This window comes from Schistocerca nitens, chromosome 1 (assembly GCF_023898315.1).
Source record: "Schistocerca nitens isolate TAMUIC-IGC-003100 chromosome 1, iqSchNite1.1, whole genome shotgun sequence".
NCBI lineage: Eukaryota > Metazoa > Arthropoda > Insecta > Orthoptera > Acrididae > Schistocerca > Schistocerca nitens.
Window position 1 is genome coordinate 1,149,314,111 of NC_064614.1, and position 25,419 is coordinate 1,149,339,529.

Genomic DNA, 25,419 nt, shown 5'->3' on the forward strand with positions numbered 1-25,419 from the left:
GGCCCCGCGAGTAGACAACATTCCATTAGAACTACTGACAGCCTTGGGAGAGCCAGTCCTGACAAAACTCTACCATCTGGTGAGCAAGATGTATGAGACAGGCGAAATACCCTCAGACTTCAAGAAGAATATAATAATTCCAATCCCAAAGAAAGCAGGTGTTGACAGATGTGAAAATTACCGAATTATCAGTTCAATAAGTCACAGCTGCAAAATACTAATGGGAATTCTATACAGACGTATGGAAGAACTGATAGAAGCCATCCTCAGAGAAGAACAGTTTGGATTCCGTAGAAATGTTGGAACACGTGAGGCAATACTGACCCTTCGACTTATCTTAGAAGAAAGATTAAGGAGAGGCAAACCTACGTTCCTAGCATTTGTAGAATTAGAGAAAGCTTTTGACAATGTTGATTGGAATACTCTCTTTCAAATTCTGAAGGTGGCAGGGGTAAAATACAGGGAGCAAAAGGTATTTACAATTTGTACAGAAACCAGATGGCAGTTATAAGAGTCGAGGGGTATGAAAGGGAAGCAGTGGTTGGGAAGGGAGTGAGACAGGGTTGTAGCCTATCCCCGATGTTATTAAATCTGTATATTGAGCAAGCAATAAAGGAAACAAAAGAACAGTTCGGAGTAGGTATTAAAATCCATGGAGAAGAAATAAAAACTTCGAGGTTCGCCGATGACATTGTAATTCTGTCAGAGACAGCAAAGGACTTGGAAGAGCGGTTGAACGGAATGGACAGTGTCTTGAAAGGAGGGTATAAGAAGAACATCAACAAAAGCAAAACGAGGATAATGGAATGTAGTCGAGTTAAGTCGGGTGATGCTGAGGGAGTTAGATTAGGAAATGAGACACTTAAAGTAGTAAAGGAATTTTGCTATTTGGGGAGCAAAATAACTGATGATGGTCGAAGTAGAGAGGATATAAAATGTAGACTGGCAATGGCATGGAAAGCGTTTCTGAAGAAGAAAAATTTGTTAACTTCGAGTATAGATTTAAATGTCAGGAAGTCGTTTCTGAAAGTATTTGTATGGAGTGTAGCCATGTATGGAAGTGAAACGTGGATGATAAATAGTTTAGACAAGAAGAGAATAGAAGCTTTTGAAATGTGGTGCTACAGAAGAATGCTGAAGATTAGATGGGTAGATCACATAACTAATGAGGAGGTATTGAATAGAATTGGGAAGAAGAGGAGCTTGTGGCACATCTTGACTAGAAGAAGGGATCGATTGGTAGGACATGTGCTGAGACATCGAGGGATCACCAATTTAGTATTGGAGGGCAGCGTGGAGGGTAAAAATTGTAGAGGGAGACCAAGAGATCAATACACTAAGCAGATTCAGAAGGATGTAGGCTGCAGTAGGTACTGGGAGATGAAGAAGCTTGCACAGGATAGAGTAGCATGGAGAGCTGCATCAAACCAGTCTCAGGACTGAAGACTACAACAACAACAAGTGCACTTTGGCCTCTTTTGCAATGTGGGGTCAAGTGTTGTGCTGCAACATCACTTTATAGTGCTTCTCGCTGTATTGCAGCTTTTTGTCTTTTAATACTCTGCTCAAGCACATTAATTGCATTTGATAACAAGCACCTGTGATTGTTTAACTTGGTTTCAACACGTCATAGTATATTATGCCAAGCTGGTCCCACCAAATGCAGAGCATGATCTTGGAGCCATGAATATACGGTCTGGCCGTCAATGTGTAAGCATGGCCTGGACAACCCCATGACTTTTTTTCATTTAGGGTAATCATAATGAACCCATTTTTTGTCCACAGTCACAATGCAATGCAGAAAATTCCTTCCGTTTTTGCCTCTGAAGCAACTGTTCACAATCACATAAATGCCATTCAATGTCTCTTTGTTTCAGCTCACTTGAGACCCAAGTTCCTTCTTACTGAATCATGCCCATAGCCTTGAGACGTTTTGAAATGGCTTGCTGTGTCACCATCACTAGTCATGCCAATTCTTCTCGAGTTTGACGTGAGTCTTCAGTCAGCACGAAAACTTTCTCTCTTCCACCACTATGCCAGCTACGATTTTAAAAGCACCGTTCTTGAAGCATTAAAACCACTCACAACACATTCTTTCACTAATAGCGTCCTTACCATACATACTTGAGAGCATTCGATGAGACTCAGCCTCTGTTTTCTTAATATTGAAACAAAACAGTAACACCTCCCACAAATGACAAGAATTAGCCTCATAAACTGACGTTTTCAATCAAGAACAACTTTATGATGCAGACACAAATTGACTAATGTTTGAATGAGGTTATGTTGACTGAGGTCCAAGCTAATTGCCTGACATCTGCGATCTGTTTCTTTCGACCACTACTTACTGTTGTCACCACCTGTCGGCAAATGGCAGAAGCAAAGTTGTACACCTTGTATATAAAGACCTAAAATCACTTACCTTGGTCCAAAAAGAGGTCCAATATTCAGGAACACAGATTTTTCAATAAATTTCCAGCAACCATTCAAAACTTGGTTTCAGAAAAAGCACCATTTAAACAGAGTTTGAAAGACTTTTGGGTAGGCAACTCCTTCTACTCTTTAGATGAATATCTTAACATAGACTGTTAAGCCAGCTTAAGTAAAAATGTCTGTTGGATTTCACTTTTGACAAAACTTGGTCACAACAGTCAAGATTACGTATTTTGTGTATGACAAATTTATTAATAGTGCATAACAATGTTTCATTCTGACAGCATGTTAATTCTGTAAATATTAGCTGTTCCAGTTTACCGCATTGTATTCACCTATTTTGACAATCTCCTGACAAATGATCAGGGTAGTAAATATTCAATTCAAATGTTTTATGTTTTTAGTTTATACTTCCTGACATGTTCCACACCCACGAGAATAATCTCATTTTTTGGATCTATGGAACAAAAACTGAATCTAATCTAATCTAATCTTGTGCCTTTCAAAACACCTCGGAGAGATATATGTATCCACAAACGTGAATCAACTTATTACAGTGCTATATCCATGTCTAATCTTGATGTGTTTAGGGTTCGCCACTGAGCCGTGCAGACCTGCGTGCAGTGAATGTCAACTTATGTGATATGTGTGTCATCCTGTCAGCCAAAGTACCAAGTAATGATGATCCAACATTGGCTGATAAAGAAGCTATCTTAGCATCATTAAATATTAAAGCTATGACATTTGATGACACAATTGGTGTCTTAAGCCAAGGTAAGTCGTCCTAATAAAAATTGTTTAAATAGTTGGACTGATTATGAATGAGACAGATATGGTAACAGTGGGATATGTCTTGATGCCAGTAAGTGAAAAACTTTGCTTTGTGATCTCTGCTGTTTGTATTATTTTGTTATTGTGCTAAATTTTGATGTGATATCCAAGACACTTAAAAAACTTCAGAGTCACTGAAGTCATCACAGGAAATATTTACAATGTGTAACCTATGACTGAATAATGCAGTTTTGTACCTGGTGTAGTTAAAACTGTGAGATAAGCTTTATACTTGATCAAATCCATAGCCAGATCACTTGCTTTTACTACTGTGATTTTGTTGACAAACAATAAAACATACCAAATGGCATATAAGAACTGAAATGAGATCAGACACTATTCATTATATAGTACAATTACTGAACAGCTGTCAATGACACAAAATAGTAACGATTATTGTTCCTCAGCTAATATACCTCACTTGATGTAGGCAGAAAAAATAATGTATATAAAAGAAAATGCGGGGTTAAGCAACTTTCTGTCTCAATTCTCTTTTCTGCATTTACAATAGAAAAGTATATACAATAGAATGTTGTAAGCAGTTTTGATCATTGTTGCATTACTGATGTTACTTGATGACAGAGAATAAGTATAGGTGAATGATGATCTGTATAGAGACTAAGTACTTGCATTTCTTGTATGATCATAAAAATTCTGATACATTATTATATATTGTTATTTGAGCTCTAAATGAAAATGCAATTGTAGTTTGAAAGTGAATAATAAACTTTATTTCTACAAAGAATGAATATTAATGTGAACAGTGGCAGACCTGAATTAGTCAAATAACGTACATAAAAAGAACCCATAGCAATGACACCACAGATGAATATGCCGTTAGAGGCATTGATTCTACAGGATGACAATTATTGATCTATATGAAAAAAAGAGAAAAAAAAACATAAATTAGTTACAAACTATGGTGTGCACACACTTTATTCAATATGTAAATGTCATACAGATATTTTGATATAGGTTAAGACATGTTTGATATGCCTGCCATCATTGATGATGTTGTGGCGCAGAGGAACAGCAAAATTCTACATGATGCACTGAAGTGTCAGAACATTGATGCTCTCGATTACCTCCTGAATGGCTGTTTTCATCTCAACAATGGTTTTGGGGTTATTGCTGTACACCTTGTCTTTAATATAGCCCCACAAAAAGGGTCCAATGTGTTCAGATCTGGAGAATATGGCAGCCAGTCGAGGCCCATGCCAGTGGCCTCTGGGTACTCCAGAGCCAGAATGCAGTCCCCAAAGTGCTCCTCCAGGACATTAAAAACTTTCCTGCTTTGATGGAGTCAAGCTCTGCCTTGGATAAACCTCATCCTGTTTAAATCAGGGTCATTTTGGATAATGGGGATGAAATCATCTTCCAAAACCTTCACATACCGTCCAGTAATCACAATTCCATCAAGGAATATCACACCAATTATTCCATGACTGGTCATTGCACATCACAGTCACCCATTGAGGGTGAAGAAACTTCTTTATCCAGTATGATGGATGTGGAAGAATTATGGGCAAATTTTAAACACATTGTAAATCACGCATTGGACAAGTATGTGCCAAAAAAGTGGGTTATGGACGGAAATGACCCACCGAGGTTTAACAGCGCAATTCGGAAAATGCTCAGGAATCAAAGGCAGTTGCACTCGCGGTACAAGAAATATCAGGAGAATGAGGACAGGCAAAAGTTAGTAGAGATTTGTGCTACTGTAAAAAGAGCAATGCGCGAAGCATTCAACCACTACCACCATCATACCTTAGCAAAAGATCTTGCTGAAAACCCAAGGAAATTCTGGTCTTACATAAAATCGGTAAGCGGGTCGAAGGCTTCCATCTAGTCACTGACTGATCAGTCTGGCCTGACAATGGAAGACAGCAAAACGAATGCTGAAATTTTAAATTTAGCATTTGAGAAATCTTTCACGCAGGAGGATCGTACAAACATACCACCATTTGAGTCTCGTACAGATTCCCGTATGGAGGACATAGTGATAGACATCCCTGGGGTTGTGAAGCAGCTGAATGGGTTGAAAATAAGTAAATTGCCAGGTCCTGATGGGATTCCAATTTGGTTTTCCAAGGATTACTCTACTGCATTGGCCCCTTACTTAGCTTGCATTTATTGTGAATCTCTTGCCCAACATAAAGTCCTGAGCGACTGGAAAAAAGCGCAGGTGACACCTGTATATAAGAAGGGTAGAAGGACAGACCCTCAAAATTACAGACCAATATCCTTAACATTGGTTTGTTGCAGGATTCTCGAACATATTCTCTGTTCGAATATAATGAATTTCCTTGAGACAGAGAAGTTGCTGTCCATGCATTAGCACGGCTTTAGAAAGCATCGCTCCTGCGAAACGCAACTCACCCTTTTTTCATATGATATCTTGCGAACCATGGATGAAGCATATCAGATGGATGCCATATTCCTTGACTTCCAGAAAGTGTTTGACTTGGTGCCCCACTGCAGACTCCTAACTAAGGTACGAGCATATGCGATTGGTTCCCAAGTATGTGAGTGGCTCGAAGACTTCTTAAGTACTAGAACCCAGTACGTTGTCCTCGATGGTGAGGGTTCATCGGAGGTGAGGGTATCATCTGGAGTGCCCCAGGAAAGTGTGGTAGGTCCGCTGTTGTTTTCTATCTACATAAATGATCTTTTGGATAGGGTGGACAGCAATGTGCAGCTGTTTGCTGACGATGCTGTGGTGTACAGGAAGGTGTCGTCGTTGAGTGACTGTAGGAGGATACGAGATGACTTGGACAGGATTTGTGATTGGTGTAAAGATTGGCAGCTAACTGTAAATATAGATAAATGTAAATTAATGCAGATGAATAGGAAAAAGAATCCAGTAATGTTTGAATACTCCATTAGTAGTGTAGCACTTGACACAGTCATGTTGATTAAATATTTGGGTGTAACATTGCAGAGCGATATGAAGTGGGACAAGCATGTAATGGCAGTTGTGGGGAAGGTGGATAGTCGTCTTCAGTTCATTGGTAGAATTTTGGGAAGACGTGGTTCATCTGTAAAGGAGATCGCTTATAAATCACTAATACGATCTATTCTTGAGTACTGCTTGAGTGTTTGGGATCCCTATCAGTTCAGATTGAGGGAGGACATAGAAGCAATTCAGAGGCTAGCTGCTAGATTTGTTACTGGTAGGCCTGATCATTGCGCGAGTGTTATCGAAATTCTTCAGGAACTCGGGTGGGAGTCTCTAGAGGAAAGGAGGTGTTCTTTTCATGAATCGCTACTGAGGAAATTTAGAGAACCAGTATTTGAGGCTGACTGCAGTACAATTTTACTGCCACCAACTTACATTTCACAGAAAGACCACAAAGATAAGATAAGAGATATTAGGGCTCATACAGAGGCATATAGGCAGACATTTTTCCCTCGTTCTGTTTGGGAGTGGAACAGCGAGAGAAGATGCTAGTTGTGGTAGAAGGTACCCTCCGCCACACACCGTATGGTGGATTGCAGAGTATGTATGTAGATGTAGAAATGTGGATTCTCGGTCCCCTAAATGCCCCAATTTTATTCTTATTGCCAAGCCCATCCATATGAAATTGGGCTTTGTCACTAAACCAAACCATACGAATTCTCATCATGACCCACAACCAACCATGCAGTTTGAACATCCTAATGCAAAGTGTTTCAGAAGTTATAACAATTTTATTTCATATACTCAGTAATTGTCACCCTGTAAATGATGACTTTCAAGAACCAAATAGAAGTGATGCTTCTCAGTACTTAATCCTCGTAGTCCAAATTTTTGTGTTAAATGATGATGTCTGGTTCTTGGCAATGGCTTTGTTATCATATCTGCAAGCATTCTGTTTGTTGAAATTTTCCCCACTGTGATTTCTTCTGAATAAATTTTTTCCATGATTAAATGATACATGGTGTCAATGTGTCTAATGCAACCTTTGTATCCACTAGTCTTTGACAGATTGGTTGTACCTTTGTTATCACAAAACAGTTTAATCAGCCCCTCTTTTGGGAAAGGGGATATTTCTATTTGTGGCTATTGCAGCCATAGTGCATCCTGACAGGCAGATTTTAATGCCATGCACTCCGGTTCTGTCTTTGAGAGAGCTACTGTTGGTTGTTTTCTGCTGTCCCATGAGATTGCTGTACCTTGTGACATAAACAAGAAACCAATGACTGATTTCCTATCTCCAGTACCCCCAGTCCAGTCAGCATTTGTGTATCTTGTGATTTTGTGGTCCTTATCCTTAGAAAATTGCAGTTTGAAATCTTTAATCCCCTTTAGATATTATAGGATTAGGTTTTTTTTTATAGTTTGCCAGTGGGGTACTCCTCAGTTATTTTTAAACCAAGAGCACCCCTCAATTATTGCTAAAGAACTCACCACTACCATTGTATATACTAGATATGGTCTAGTACGTAGTTTTGCATACATCAGGCTCCTCTGTACAGGACATTCTTCATGCCAGCTTTTTCACTCTCCACCTGTGGGCTCATTTCATGAATTAATACTTGGTTGTTATATGTTTATTTTTATTTATTTATTGCCCCTGCCATCTTATGGTGTACGATGTACAAATATATAGGACATGGTTTACCATAACTGTGTGATGATTGTTTCATTTTTTATGAGACATAGTACAAACAGTATTAAAGTTAAATATTTTCAAATGAAAAAGCCTACATTTATGATGGCATTAAATACTGTCAAGAAACTAAACACACATAGGGGACAGTTTACATGTATGATTGAGTTAAAAACTGGCATAAAGCTAAATACACATAGGGACAGTTTACACTTACGTGGGGATGCATAGAACATGAAGTAACAGTAATATATATGGGCTTCCAGTGTGTGATGGGAATTAAGAAACTACAGTAAGTACAGACACATAGGCTTATTTCTGTACAGTCCTAACAGAACTGACTTGGAGTGTTATTTATTTCAGTTTATATAACAAGACTAGTAATAGGCAAAAATAAATTTAATGTGTTTTTGACAAGTAGTGAGCTTGTGTTCTTATTTTTTTGGGAAGGAATTTTGGAGAGCTAGTGTAAATTTGCCCTTAAGCACTCATCAGCACTTTACTTTTTCCTGAATTAGAGCCCTTCACTATTTTTTATGGTCATAGGAAGTTTATTGTACAGCTGATTGCCTATGTACCTGATACCACGTAGACACCTACTTATTCTCTGTGGCAGCAGATGAATGTTCAAATTGTTGTGAAGAGGTGCATGTTGCTGTTAAATAAGACTGTTTGCATTATGTAAAAATCGGGTGCTGGTAAAATTTACAAGTCTTTGAAAATTGGCTTTGCTGATCTAGAATTTTCTTACTTCATTATCTTTAATAGCCTTTTCTGCATTATAAAGATTGTTTGTGTGGATACCAGATGGCAATGTTCCATGTTATATTTTTGCACAATCTGATTTATATAATGAGTCTGGCTCATCCATAAAAGGCCACGCCTTCAGTCTCCTGTTACATGCTTTCCTAGACATTTGGACATGTCTCCAAAGTCCTTTAGTTTTAAGAGTTTGTTAAGTTTGTCTTTAATGTAATTTTTGTTGCAGATTGTTACAAAGAATCATGTCATCTATTTAAACTTCTACTATGAATATATCAGTTCTCTGATTTTTGTGGTAAACTCGGGTGTCAGCTGTGGACCTATCTTAGTAGAGATTTGTCGAGTTTGATGTTCTAACAGAGGCTTCCCTGTTTCAGTCCATAGACAGCTTTCTTAAGTCTTTTAATCCGTTCATCTTCCACTGTTTTTTGTCATGTAGTCACTCATGGGAATTTTACATAAATTTCTTCTTTCAAGTCACCTTGCAAAAATCATAACACTATATCACAAGGACCAATGTCCAAATCATACTTAGCAGCTAGACTAAATAAATATCTGAGTCAATTGTATCATACCACTGGTGTGTATGTTTGTTCATAGTGCAAACCTCTGCCTTGTGGACATCGCTAACTACCATACAAGGTTTATGGGGAATTATTTGTCCTTGTTTGCCTCTCTTTTATCTTAAAGACCAACTTGGCATCTTTAGCTGTTTCACTTGGATGCAAGAGTTATGACTCCCAAGTTTGATTTCCCGCATGGGCTTTTAAATCTACTTGAATTACATAAAGCTATTTCTAAGAGTCCTTAAATTGCAACACTTCTTGTGAAGTTGATGGTTCTGATCCTTGTGAAACTTTAGTACAATAGGATTTGTAATCATTCATCTTCTTTGATCTTAGTATATAGGAAGATGGCTCAGAATCTTCTTTTATTTCAACTGAACCAGTTTCTTCTGAAATGGTATTACCCAGCTCGGCATCTCTTAAATCGTCTTGTGCCTTAGTGTTCTCCTCCTTATCTGTGAATGTAATAAATATTTTGTTTGGTCCAGTTACAGCAAATAACCAGATGTTTCTGAATTATCATTACTCTTCTGAATTTTTCTTGTTTAAAGATTACATCTCTGGCTTTTACAAATCTTTGTTGAACAGGACAAAACAACTGGTATGCCTTGCTGATTCACAGTATCCAACAAGTATGCACTGAACATATTTCTTGTCCCATTTTGGTATGTTAACATATGCCTTACTGCTGAATAATATCAGACATCAAAAGTCTGGTTTCTTCCCTGAGAAAGCTTCCTGTGGCAATGTGTTGTTGAAAGCTTTTGTCGGTGATCTGTTAATAAGATAAACTTCAGTGTAGGTAAATGAAATACAGCTTGCCTTCTCCAAAATCATTCCATTATATCTCTCTGCTACACTTTTTGTTCTGGAGTGTGGCAAACTATTTGATGTTTGACTCCTTTGTCCCCTAAAGAATTTTGTCAACCTTTCAATTGCATATTCCTTTCCATTATCAGTTTATAAGACACAGAGTCTTTCACCTGTCTGATTATCTACCAATTTCTTAAAAATGCAAATAATTTCAGGCACTTGGTATTTATTACTGACAGTGTACAAAAAATCTTTCTGGAAAATCTTCACTCAGAGTTATAAAATATTTAGCTCCCAGAGTGCATGGCATTAAAATCTGCCTGTCAGGATGCACTTTGGCTGCAATAGCTGCAAACAGAAATATCCCCTTCCCCAAAAGAGGGGCTGATTAAACTGTTTTGTGATAACAAAGGTACAACCAATCTGTCAAAGACTAGTGGATACAAAGGTTGCATTAGACACATTGACACCATGTATCATTTAATCATGAAAAAATTTATTCAGAAGAAATCACAGTGGGGAAAATTTCAACAAACAGAATGCTTGCAGATATGATAACAAAGCCATTGCCAAGAACCAGACATCATCATTTAACACAAAAATTTGGACTACGAGGATTAAGTACTGAGAAGCATCACTTCTAGTTGGATATTGGAAGTCATCATTTACAGGGTGACAATTACTGAGTATATGAAATAAAATTGTTATAACTCCAAAATCCTCTTAGCTCTAGAAGTGGAAGGTGAGAAGGAAAATCTAATTTGCTTAACTTCTAGGCATATAATGCATGACGTGTTGGCAGCTCCTTTTCATCTGATGCCATTAGCCAAACATTCTCATGATTCTTCCAGCATATCTGATTGTAGGTGTTCCAATGTTCTGTGCCATAAATTTGCATCATTAGACAAGGATGCACACTTTGTTTCAACACTGTGATCACTTGTCAATCCATTTTATACATTCTGCTGATTAACAGTGCTGTTGCTATCAATTTCTTCTCTGCATCACGAATATGACAGCATCTATCATCACAGGTGATTGAGTAGCCCTGTTCCACTAATTTCCTTACAGAAAGTAAATCTGTACTCGACTGAGGTACATCTATCTCCCTAATGTTTGTCATCTCTCTGACTCCTAGTGCTCTCAATATGCATGCAATGTGTCCCTTTTGCTAGGTAAATTTTTGTTGTTAGCTATGACCACTTGTGAACTGAACTCTGACATAGTAAAATTCAAATCACATGGTTGCTTTTACATATGTGCAGATGTACCAGAATCTATGTACTAGTCTTTGCATATGGCTTCAACTGACACTGATGATGTTAAGAATGTCTTATAACTTGTTTCTTCCATGGCATATGTTCCACTTGCTTTGTTTCTACGTGACAGTTCTTCACTGTGTGTCCATATTTTTTTGCAGTTGTAACATGTTGGTACTCTTGGACTGTAATATGGGTTATTGTAGTTTTCCTTTTTATCTAGTTGAAGAGCTGTATCACTGAAACTTGAATTGCTGCATGCATCATCCTTTACTTCCTGTAGTAGTTTGTTTTTAGTGGACTCTTCTGTTGTCAGCATCTTGGAATTTTCTAAACCCGTTATCATTGGTTTGTACACATTAGATAACCCAGCTAATAAAATTCTTGCACTTTGAAGTTGAGATTATTTAATTTCTTTGACATGGAAATTATTCTCAACACATATTCTTCCATGCATGAACAGTCCTACAGCCTTGTAGTTAAGTGTTCTCAACAATCCTATTCTTCAGTCCTCATAAATTTGTTTTAATTTGTCTCATGCTTCTTTCACAGTTGACATGTTCTGTGGATGCACATAAATAGCAGGGTCAACTAATAAGATTATTTTGGCCCCTGCCATACAAGTCTCGCAACTTCACCTTTGATGTTGCCCATTGTGTGCTGCCACAATTGTTCATGTTGCAAATAAGTTTTCATTGCAAATTGCCATGTGTTGTATGTAGCTTTCTCTTCCTTTTAGTTTTTTTGATTAATGGCAACCAGTTAAAACTGATGGAACTCATGATTTCAGTGTTCTGTATTTGTGTCTTGAACTGAACTTTCTTGATGTAATCGAGACTCACATAGTTCTCCCCCACCACCCTCACCCCTCTCCTCCGCAAATAAATGACTGTTTTTAGGTAATATTGACTAACTACATAACTGGGCCCCATAACCTGTTATTATTTGAGTTCTAAATGAAAACATGGTTATAGTCTGAAACTGAATAATAAACTTTCTCTCTACACAGAACGAATGTTGACATGATCAGTAACAAATTGGAATTAAGCAAAATAACATACACACATCAAAAAAAGTTTTGCATCACCCCAGTTCCCAGAACTCCTGAATATAGACATTGACTGTGGATATTGTATCACAGACACAGTCCCTTTGACTGTTCTGAGATGTCACTAAACTCACCCTATTAGATGGAGGGGGTCCTACAGCCAATCATTTCCAGTCATTCCACTAGGAAGAAGGTGCATGGCTCATGTTGTATGTAGTTCAACCATGCCTACTGTGGTTCGATTGTGCCCAAATTGTTACTTTGTGCCAGGAAGGGGTCTCAATGAGGGAATTGTCCAGGTGTCTTGGAGTGAACCAAAGCAATGTTGTTCAGACATGAAGGAGATACAGACAGAAAGGAACTGTTGATTACATGCCTCGCTCAGTCCAACCAAGGGCTACTACTGCAGTGGATGACTACTACCTATGGATTATGTCTCAGAGGAATCCTGACAGCAATGCCACCATGTTTAATAATGCTTTTCGTGCAGCCACAGGACGTCGTGCTATGACCGAAACCGAGCACAATAGGCTGCATGATGTGCAACTTCACTCCCGACATATGTGGTGAGGTCCATCTTTGCAACCACAACACCATGAGCAATAAAAAGGGCAGAAATGATGTTTATGTTGATCTCTATTCCCAACAACATGCCTAACGGACCACTCAGGATTGGCGTCACGTTCTCTTCACCGATGAGTGTCGTATGTGCCTTCAGACAGACAGTCGTTGGAGACATGTTTGGAGGCAACCTGGTCAGGCTGAATGCCTTAGACACACTGTCCAGCAAGAGCAGCAAGGTGGAGGTTCCTGAATGCCTTAGACACACTGTCCAGCAAGAGCAGCAAGGTGGAGGTTCCCTACTGTTTTTGGGGTGGCATTATGTGGGACCAACGTACGCTGCTGGTGGTCATGGAAGGCACCTTAATGGCTGTGTGATACATGAATGCCATCCTCCGACTGATAGTGCAATCATATCGGCAGCATATTGGCGAGGTATTTGTCTTCATGGATGACAATTTGTGCCCTCATCATACACATCTTGTGAATGACTTCCTTCAGGAAAATGACATCACTCAACTAGGGTGGCCAGCATGTTCTCCAGACATGAACACTATCAAACATGCATGGGATATATTGAAAAGGGCTGTTTATAGACGACGTGACCCACCAACCACTCTGAGGGATCTACACCAAATTGCCATTGAGGAGTGTGACAATCTGGACCAGCAATGCCTTGATGAACTTGTGGATAGTATGCCATGATGAACACAGGCATGCATCAATGCAAGAGGGTGTGCTACTGAGTATTAGAGGTACCAGTGTGTACAGCTATCAGGACCACCACCTCTGAAGGTGTCACTGTATGGTGGTACAACATGCAATGTGTGGTTTTCATGAACAATAAAAAGGGCAGAAATGATGTTTATGTTGATCTCTATTCCAAATTTTCTGTTCAGTTTCCGGAATTCTTGGAACCGAGCTGATGCAATACTTTTTTTGATGTGTGTATATAAAAAGTGTCTGTTGTTGTTGTGGTCTTCAGTCCTGAGACTGTTTTGATGCAGCTCTCCGTGCTACTCTATCCTGTGCAAGCTTCTTCATGTCCCAGTACGTACTGCAACCTACATCCTTCTGAATCTGCCTAGTGTATTCATCTCTTGGTCTCCCTCTCTGATTTTTACCCTCCGCCCGCATCTCGTGGTCGTGCGGTAGCGTTCTCGCTTCCCACGCCCGGGTTCCCGGGTTCGATTCCCGGCGGGGTCAGGGATTTTCTCTGCCTCGTGATGGCTGGGTGTTGTGTGTGATGTCCTTAGGTTAGTTAGGTTTAAGTAGTTCTAAGTTCTAGGGGACTGATGACCATAGATGTTAAGTCCCATAGTGCTCAGAGCCATTTGAACCATTTTTTTTTACCCTCCACGCTGCCCTCCAATACTAAATTGGTGATCCCCTGATACCTCAACACATGTCCTACTAACCGATCCCTTCTTCTAATCAAGTTGTGCCACAAACTTCTCTTCTCCCCAATCCTATTCAATACTTCCTCATTAGTTATGTGAGCTACCCATCTAATCTTCAGCATTCTTCTGTAGCACCACATTTCAAAAGCTTCTATTCTCTTCTTGTCTAAAGTATTTATCGCCCATGTTTCACTTCCGTACATGGCTACACTCCATACAAATACTTTCAGAAATGACTTCCTGACACTTAAATCTATACTCGATGTTAACAAATTTCTCTTCTTCAGAAACACTTTCCTTGCCATTGCCAGTCTACATTTTATATCCTCTCTGCTTCAACCATCATCAGTTATTTTGCTCCCCAAATAGCAAAATTCCTTTACTACTTTAAGTGTCTCATTTCCTAATCTAACTCCCTCAGCATCACCCGACTTACTTCGACTACATTCCATTATCCTCATTTTGCTTTTGTTGATGTTCATCTTATACCCTCCTTTCAAGACACTATCTGTTCCATTCAACTGCTCTTCCAAGTCCTTTGCTGTCTTTGACAGAATTACAATGTCATCGGCGAACCTCAAAGTTTTTATTTCTTCTCCATGGATCTTAATACCTACTCCGAATTTTTCTTTTGTTTCCTTCACTGCTTGCTCAATATACAGATTGAATAACATCGGGGAGAGACTACAACCCTGTCTCACTCCCTTCCCAACCACTGCTTCCCTTTCATGTCCCTCGACTCTTATAACTGCCATCTGGTTTCTATACAAATTGTAAATAGCCTTTCGTTTCCTGTATTTTACCCCTGACACCTTCAGAATTTGAAAGAGCGTATTCCAGTCAACATTGTCAAAAGCTTTCTCTAAGTCTAAAAATGCTAGAAACTTAGGTTTGCCTTTCCTTAATCTAGCTTCTAACATAAGTTGTAGGGTCAGTATTGCCTCACGTATCCCAACATTTCTACGGAATCCAAACTGATCTTCCCCTAGGTCGGCTTCTGCTAGTTTTTCCATTCGTCTGTTAAGAATCCGCGTTAGTATTTTGCAGCCGTGACCTGTTAAACTGATAGTTCGGTAATTTTCCCATTTGTCAACACCTGCTTTCTTTGGGATTGGAATTATTATATTCTTCTTGAAGTCTGAGGGTATTTCGCCTGTCTCATACATCTTGCTCACCAGATGGTAGAGTTTCGTCAGGACTGGCTCTCCCAAGGCTGTCAGTAGTTCTAATGGAATGTTGTCTACACCCAGGGCCTTGTTTCGATTCAGGTCTTTCAGTGCTCTGTCAAATTCTTCATGCAGTATTATATCTCCCATTTCATCTTCATCTACATATTCTTCCATTTCCATAATATTGTCCTCAAGTATATCGCCCTTGTATAGACCCTCTATATACTCCTTCCACCTTCCTGCTTTCCCTTCTTTGCTTAGAACTGGGTTTCCATCTGAGCTTTTGATATTCATAGAAGTGGTTCTCTTTTCTCTGAAGGTCTCTTTAATTTTCCTGTAGGCCTTATCTATCTTACCCCTAGTGAGATAAGCCTCTACATCCTTACATTTGTCCTTTAGCCATGCCTTCTTAGCCCTTTTGCACTTCCTGTCGATCTCATTTTTGAGACGTTTGTATTCCTTTTTGCCTGCTTCATTTACTGCATTTTTATATTTTCTCCTTTCATCAATTAAATTCAGTATTTCTTCTGTCACCCAAGGATTTCTACTAGCCCTCGTCTTTTTACCTACTTGATCCTCTGCTGCCTTCACTACTTCATCCCTCAAAGCTACCCATTCTTCTTCTACTGTATTTCTTTCCCGCCTTATGCTCTCCCTGAAACTCTGTAGAACCTCTGGTTTAGTCAGTTTATCCAGGTCCCATCTCCTCAAATTCCCACCTTTTTGCAGTTTCTTCAGTTTTAATCTACAGGTCATAACCAATAGATTGTGGTCAGAATCCACATCTGCCCCTGGAAATGTCTTACAATTTAAAACCTGGTTCCTAAATCTCTGTCTTACCATTATATAGTCTATCTGAAACCTGTCAGTATCTCCAGGCTTCTTCCATGTATACAACCTTCTTTCATGATTCTTGAACCAAATGTTAGCTATGATTAAGTCGTGCTCTGTGCAAAATTCTACCAGGCGGCTTCCTCTTTCATTTCTTATCCCCAATCCATATTCACCTACTACGTTTCCTTCTCTCCCGTTTCCTACTGCCGAATTCCAGTCACCCATGACTATTAAATTTTCGTCTCCCTTCACAATCTGAATAATTTCTTTTATTTCATCATACATTTCTTCAATTTCTTCATCATCTGCAGAGCTAGTTGGCATATAAACTTGTACTACTGTAGTAGGCATGTGCGTTGTATCTATCTTGGCCACAATAATGCGTTCACTATGCTGTTTGTAGTAGCTTACCTGCATTCCTATTTTCCTATTCATTATTAAACCTACTCCTGCATTACCCCTATTTGATTTTGTGTTTATAACCCTGTAGTCACCTGACGAGAAGTCTTGCTCCTCCTTCCACCGAACTTCACTAATTCCCACTATATCTAACTTTAACCTATCCATTCCCATTTTTAAATTTTCTAACCTACCTGCCCGATTAAGGGATCTGACATTCCACGCTCCGATCCGTGGAATGCCAGTTTTCTTTCTCCTGATAACGACATCCTCTTGAGCAGTCCCCACCCGGAGATCCGAATGGGGGACTATTGTCTAAAAACTGTCTGTAGTAATGAAACCAAAGGTGAATTTTCTAGTTGAGGCATTGATTCTAACTTCCAACATTATATTACACTAACATGAAGTATATTTTTGGAAGATTATCATTCAGTAAATCATATCTTATCAGGTGTAATAAAACATCAGACAGAGCTGCTGGGTTTGCAGCAACATTGTTGGTTGTTTTCTGCTGTCCCATGAGATTGCTGCACCTTGTAAACAAGAAACCAATGATTGATTTCCTATCTCCAGTGTCCCAAGCCCAGCCGGCATCAGTGTATCTTGTGATTTCATGGTCCTTCTCCTTAGAAAATTGCATTTTTAAAATCTTTAACCCCTTAGGTATTATAGGATTAGGGTTTGCATCAAGATTCTTAGTTGACCAGTTATCATGGAATGGTAATTAAAGCTCTTGATGTGTATTCTGGATGATTAATATTCAGATATATGTTCAAGCATACAGATTTAAATTTCTGGTCTTGTCTTGAAACTGACTGAGGCAGAGTCCAGGATGGTTTCTTTGAAAATGACATGGCTGATTTCCTTCCCATCCTTGCCTTATATCATTTTTGGCTGCCCCTCTAATAGCCTTGCTGTGTACAGGATGTTAAACTCTAATATTCCTTCTGTCTTCTTTAGGATGAGGAAGTAAAAGAGCCAATAATCTCTGTTAAGCTACAGCCTAATTATTCTAAGAAGTCAAAGAAGAATTGATGTTTGTTATTACCTATCATTATCTGTAAAAACAATTGAGTTATTTTTCCACTTTTGGTTATTGTAGTTAAATATGAGAGTAAACAATTGCTTCAAACAGTCCCAGTCCTAAATATCAACTTTCTTTCTATTATTTTCAGTTTTAATATTATTTTGGTTCGTGAGTAACTACAAAGATACTTTGTATATACTTAATCACGTCCCATAAAAATTATCATTTGTAAGCAGCAGCTAGTATTCCATTTATGGCTGTACAGCTTTTTTAAATGTTTAAGGCTTTATGTAACACTTCTCACTGTCATGGTTGTTATATGTAATCTGAGTTATGCTATTATTTCATAACGTTTTATAAAATTTCAGGTAGTTTCATTTTCTCAATTAGTATGATCTTTTATTTTAGAAACCTCACTGAGCATTATCCCTCCACAATTGTAAACATTAGACTCTTACCTCACTACTAATATTAGTATATAATTTATTCTACATTGCATGCACCTCCTTTGTCATTTTTGTACCCTTATGATTGTGTGAACATACTCTAGTCGTATCCTCCTGTAAATACACCAGATTGTGCTTTAAAACACTGTTCCAAATTCATATGTACATACTCAAATTGAAATGTGCAGCATAGTTCCCTACATCCTAGCTTCATAGTACTTCATTACTCCTCATATCCTCAATTTGTAGAGATAAAGTGCAAATAACAGAAAAAACTCTTTTTTGACTGAAGATAAATTCTTGGACTAAAGAGAAATTATTTAATTGTAAGTAAATATTATGTGAATTGAGATTATGTGATTATTATGATTTTTTATTTCCAACTTGAAAATTAATTCATCATAAAACAAATGTCTCACCATCACTTATGAATTATGCTAGAACTTCCTGTCCATGCCCAGCAACTATAACCATTGCATCATCTCCATTCTAGGAAATTCTGAGCAATATTTTTACAAATGCAACATTATTTTACAGCTTCTTGCAGTTTTCAGAAAACAGCCAAATGCTTTATGGAAACAACAAACAGAATCACATATGTTTTGTATTCATATGGATCATGGGAGGGATGATTGTTGAAATACCTCAGTGCTCACTGTAATTAGTCTGATTTTCTCTCCATGTTCCCTATTGGACTGATATGACAGGGACTTTCATATATTCCTAGATTCCTCACTTAATATTGGTTCTTGAAACTTATGTTAGTGGGATAGCTGACATCTATCTTGAAGCAGCTGCCAGTTCAAGTTTTTCAGTATTTCAGTGATTCTTATGTGTGACTCTACAAATCTGTGACCATTTGTACTCTACTGCTTTGTATACATTCAGTAACCTTGATGTTTGTATTTTTATAATCGTCCCACACACTTGCGAAACATTCTGGGGTGGGTTCACAATTATTTTGTAAGCAATTTCCTTTGTAAACTGACTACATTTTCCTCACCTTCCTACCAGTGCACTGGAATTTGCCTTATGCCTTACCTACAATTGAGCATTTATTATCATTTCATTTCATGTGACTTCAAATTGTTACTCCCAGGTAATTACTTGGATTGACTGATTACAAATGGGATGCATAGATATTGTAGTCATAATATTCAACACTTTTGGATAATTTTGTGAATTGCACAATTTTACATTTATAAACATTTGAAGCATGTTGGCAATCTCTGTATCACTATGAAATCTTATCCAGAATGGATATGATATTAGTAGAACTTTTTTTAGGTACTACTCTGTTATGGATAGCTACTTCATCTGTAAAAATTCTGAGATCACTGTTAACATAACCTGAAAAACATTAATATACATTGTAACAAGAGCTCTTGGGTGTACACTCAGACAGTAGTGCTGTACATGTACCATAATTGAAGAATAACCTAAGTTCTCATCATCAGACTTACTGATGGACTGATATATGGAAGTGGAGCTTTCTCACTGTTGATGCTTTGACTCACTGTTGTTTGCTGCACAGAACACAATCCCATATTTATTGCTCCTGGGAAACAGAAATGTCCACAAAGCTGACACTGTGCCAGAATGTAATATTTATGCCATTGCTGGTGCCCCTGTATCTGGCAGTTGCCATCTCTGCTAGTTCTGGAATATCACCTTTGGAGTTTGATATGGATGCCCACATTTGTGGCTCTTTCTAATGGGTGTTGGGAGACTGTCAAACAATGTGATGGCCAGCTGCAAGCTATCTGAATGTCTGGATGTGTGTATAAATCGGTGTTGATATCTGCCAGGGACAGCACAGCAGTATGGAGGGATATTGAAAGGAGAAGACGTGACTGCTTGTACTTGATTCAGTCCTTCCAGTGGAAGCAATAAATCCAAATCCTTGGGAAACCTGAGTGAGCAGCATCACAACCTATGATCTTGTGGTAGTCTTGTAGCAGGTTGCAATGATAAGACCAAAAGAAATAATTGAAGTGTATTGAGTGAGGCACCCTGCAGTGGTCAACATCAGATTGCAGTGTTCCTGGATGATGGCTGCTGTTAGTGGTGTCTACAGTGCTTTCTGGAATTTGTGTAGCTGGTAGAAAGAAATGTATAGATGGCCACAGTCACAAACACATGTTGCCCACAGAACAGAATATGATGCTGAACATCCAAGTAACTGTGTACACAACTGTGCAGTTCTGGGCTGGAATGCCAGAGCCAAATTTCTCCCAGTAATAATGGCTAGTGTTCCACAGTGCTAGCCAAAGTGGGGAGTGTCTGTCAGGCTTCTGTCTTCTGCAGTTGTTCATCTATAAGTAAAGCTGTTCTCAACATGAAGACTAGTTTGAACACTGTAGTATTCACAGAACATGTTCCAGTTGGAGATGCTTGGAATTTAAATCAAGCTATACATAGATTCAAGCTTCTGTGACCTTTGAACTGTATTACCCAGCCAGTTATAAGAGGACCTACAATTGAACATATGTGCCAAACTGGGCTCTACTTGGAATTTTTCACATTAACAATCTTGCCCGCTCTCACTGTTCATAAAGTTTATTTGTGATAGAAACATATTCTTACCACATGATTTGTATTCTATAACCATTGTATAGTATGACAGATACCAAGCCTACAGAAAGAGAATGAACATTTGAATGATGGAACGGACAGTTCATAATTTTGTGAAAAAAATAAAGTAAATGGCACAAGGGAGTTTTGAATATGGCTCACCCATTTTACAGTCCAACACTGTGACCACTTAATCATGTCACTGCAGCATTCTATCTTTCCTCATTATTAAACTTGTTAAGCTGGCACTGTTCACTGTTTCTATTTTGCTTCTTTTTTCATAGTTCAGTACATCTTCTTCCTCTTTTCTTGCTTGATCTGTGTCCAGTGTTTGATGGGCTATCCACTGAGCCATCTTACCACTAAATCTGAGAGGGGAGCAATGGGGAGTTTCCCTTGTTAGAATTAAGTCTCATATTTCACTTGCCTGACTCTGTGTTACAGTGCTAGGATTCACACAGTCTCCTGTTCTTTCATTCCCTCTTTCCCTTTTTCTCTATTTGTTTGTTTTACAGCAAAAAATAGATGCATCTGTCACAAAAATGCGACAGCTAATGTGGAAGAAAGACTATGAACTAGTGGCACAAACCCAAGTATGCATTTCTGTCGCAAAATGTAGGCTGTCTGTTTTCTTGCAAGAATTCAGCATGTCTAATGGTTTTTAATTTTTTATTTTTTTTATTCTTGATGCCTATAATTACAGCAGTATTATTGTGCTTTTTAACAACCAGTTACTATTTTCTTCCCCTTCTGAACTGAACCCACATCTCTAGTGTTCCAGCTGATTGTTAACATTATAGCAATATCCAATATTTCATGAACTAATGATTTTGTGAGTAGTAGATGTATCTATAAAGTTTGTGACTTTTTAGCAAATCTCTAACTTATTAGATGCGCATTTAATTAGTCTTGTCCTTAGCTGCATTTACAACTTATCTTTCTTAACTACTTTAATTTCCTCCTGTAAATACTTCTGACATTATTTCTGTACTCTTCTATTCTAACTGCATTCCCACTCCAACTAAATTTAGAATCTTCAACTAACACAATTTAGTGTTGAGATAATCAACTCCTGAAATCTGAAAGTACTAGTTACTTTTAAGTTACCTCTACAATCATGTGGGTGCTTAAAGATATCAATCAGTACTGTCACTTGTTTTTTCATTGACTTAATATTTGGATCTTTGGAAGCATCTATCTGCAGATTACACTTTGCAGCAGTTTATTTGGTCTTAACATATTTTGAAGCAGTGCCAGTGAAATGCAAAACAGTTATTATTTGAGTGATATTTTTTTCATTCTTTTCTTTTTGTTTCTGCATTTTTCTGTTGAGACATAAGGCAAAAGGTGCATGACATTTTTGCTTTTCAATGTTTCAGCCCCATTCATGCAAAAGAAAATGCAGACTGCATCACTGGTTTCAACATTGTGTGGTATGTTGGAGTTGGAAAAAGACTAAAGACGTGATTTTTCCACTGTCATATCTGTTCATAGTTATTCCCCTTTATCATTTCTGTTCAATGATTCTCTGTTTCTATTTAGAAATTATTTACAAACAAATTTAAATTAAATATTTTTAAATGATTTTTTGCCTATTAATTTAATTAATATTTATTTGTGTGACTTAATTTTCTTGTTTTAATTTAATCTGTAATAAGTTTCATTTTTTGTTGATGGTACACATTCCAAGAAGACAAGATAAAGATCACTAACTGCATGCCACAAACCACATTCTTATCTTGCCACTCTCTTTATTGAAGAAAACACGTATTGATGTTTCAGAAAACTATTTCTCTTCCATGGCTTACAAGAATGAGACCTCTTTGTAACCAAACTCTGTTACATAACAGATCAACAACATAAATTGTCATGCAAATGATGATTTTTCCTTAATGTTTGTCAAATTTTCAACTTGTTTCAGTTTCTGAAATAATTTTGGGATATTTTTGTTGTAAGTACTGAATTGAAGCAAAGTAATTCAATTGAAAGTGGGATGCTTTTTTATAAATATTAAAATATGAAGTGATTTTAATAGCCTCTTTTAGCTTCATTCCTGGAAAATAACGTTATATATAATTGGATAATAGGAACCCTGTGGCAACAATTTCACTTAACAAAAGTATGCTATTTACAGACATAAATATCCGAAAAAATGCAGTTTTTTAGTGAATAGAATTGCCAAAAACATCTCTTAATCATTATGCAAATGACATAATTGTTATCTCTCCACATCTGCCATTTTCGTTCACCTAGCAGATCACAAATCTTCACAATTTGATAAATCCCTCCACAAATGCATATTTATTTGCAATGCTGCATGCATTGATGAAGAAGAGTCTTGTTTTGAGTTCTTGTTTCAAAAATTTCTACCATGACCATGTTTTTGATATTTCTTTCTTAGTAATCATTATCAGAATTGATTGTAGCTCTCCTTTCTTCATTGTATTCACATGTATAAGTTTTATTTTGATAGACCCAGAATTTAACTTTGTTGTAATAAATTTTAATCAAAATTGCTAATGTTAAGATGTAAGCTGCCAGAATTTGGAAAATTGGATTAGTTCAAAGTTGAGGTAATACAGGGGTTGCCATAAAATTTGTTGTTGAGGTGATAACATGATAGGAGATTCCAAATTAGGACTTATATACAGAGTGATATTGCTAAATGATGACAAACTGCAATTGCGCGAGGTACACCCATTTGAAGGTGGAGATAAAATATGTTTGTCAGTGTAGGTTTCAATGATCAAAGTCCACCTCCATAGCTGAGTACTCAGTGCATGCAACTGGCTGTGATTCCCGTCCATGTTGGGGATTTTATCCGTTCAGGGACTGGGAGCTGTGTTTTCCTCATTATCATCAATGCACAAGATACTGAAGTGGTGTTAAATAAAGGTGCACTAGGTGGTCAAAGAACCCCAGATTGGCTTTCCCAGATTATCATTTTATTTCATTTCCATTCACACATGAGAAGTCAGCAGGCAAATGAGAATTTTCTGTCTTTGCTAGTGTTTTAGCAGCACACTTGAGAGGGCAGTGAGCAGGAGCACCATCATGTAGTAGCCACATCATCCTTACCACTAAAGGCATGTAGTCCCACCAGGGGGTCCGGGTCACCCACACTAAGTGCAGATATGCCTTGACTGTGAGGTATTGCAGAAGGATAACTGGTTCAGAGAGATACTCGCCAATAATTTCCATCCACACAATGAAGCTGAACTGGTGCTGGTGGTTTGCTGCCAACAGGCTAAGGGGATTCTCCTTAGCCCAAAAGTGAGTGTTGTGATGGCTGATGATATTGCCATTAATGGTGGGCTGTGCAACCAGTGACAAAACAGTTGCCACAGTGGCAAGTCAATAGGTAATAAGGTTTGCATGCATTTTTAGTGATATGGATAGTGGCAGCTGTCATGGGGAATATTCCACATGCTTGCCTGGCTTACCTCATGCTGGTGGTCCACGTGCCTGGCGCTGATATCAGGGTCACTGTCAAAAGATCTTCCATCTCCACCTTCAAATGGGTGTAGAATACCCTTGAGTCCATATGAACGTTTTTGCTCCTTATCCCCTCTGCAATATTTTTTTCGTGCGCTTTGTGGCCATTTATCAAAATTCTCTCTCTCTCTCTCTCTCTGTGTGTGTGTGTGTGTGTGTGTGTGTGTGTGTGTGTGTGTGTGTGTGTGTGTGTGTGTGTGTGTGTGCGCGTACACTTAAGATCCAATTAAAGACCTCAACTAAGATAGATCAGAACAGTGAAAATGTAGTCACATATTCATTTTTAATTTGTAAATTTACCAGTATCTACGTAGTAGGTATAAAAATGCTTTTTACTTTAGAGATAATTTTCCCCTGCTTCTTCAGTATTTACACTGAAACCCCAAAGAAATTAGTATAGGTGTGCATAGTCAAATACAGATATATGTTAACAGGCAGAACACAGCACTGCAGTCGGCAACACGTATATAAGACAAGTGTCTGGTATTAGTGTTAGATCAGTTATTCATCTACATCTCTACATCTACATCCATACTCCGCAAGCCACCTGACGGTGTGTGGCGGAGGGTACCCTGAGTACCTCTATCGGTTCTCCCTTCTATTCCAGTCTCGTATCGTTCGTGGAAAGAAGGATTGTCGGTATGCTTCTGTGTGGGCTCTAATCTCTCTGATTTTATCCTCATGGTCTCTTCGCGAGATATACGTAGGAGGGAGCAATATACTTCTTGACTCTTCGGTGAAGGTATGTTCTCAAAACTTTAACAAAAGCCCGTACCGAGCTACTGAGCATCTCTCCCGCAGAGTCTTCCACTGGAGTTTATCTATCATCTCTGTAACGCTTTCGCGATTACTAAATGATCCTGTAACGAAGCGCGCTGCTCTCTGTTGGATCTTCTCTATCTCTTCTATCAACCCTATCTGGTACGGATCCCACACTGCTGAGCAGTATTCAAGCAGTGAGCGAACAAGCGTACTGTAACCTACTTCCTTTGTTTTTGGATTGCATTTCCTTAGGATTCTTCCAATGAATCTCAGTCTGGCATCTGCTTTACCGACGATCAACTTTATATGATCATTCCATTTTAAATCACTCCTAATGCGTACTCCCAGATAATTTATGGAATTAACTGCTTCCAGTTGCTGACCTGCTATTTTGTAGCTAAATGATAAGGGATCTATCTTTCTATGTATTCGCAGCACATTACACTTG

The 25,419-nt window shown here is 38.3% G+C and overlaps 1 protein-coding gene across 1 annotated transcript in view; it reads left to right on the forward strand.

The window, feature by feature from the left end:
• Positions 1-25,419, forward strand: part of LOC126199758 (calcium-activated potassium channel slowpoke) — an 872,527-nt gene that overhangs the window by 796,123 nt on the left and 50,985 nt on the right. The window contains exons 22-23 of the mRNA XM_049936649.1: positions 3,024-3,207; positions 22,094-22,147. Of these exons, the coding sequence (XP_049792606.1) occupies positions 3,024-3,207; positions 22,094-22,147 (238 nt within the window). The remainder of the gene's footprint in view (positions 1-3,023; positions 3,208-22,093; positions 22,148-25,419) is intronic.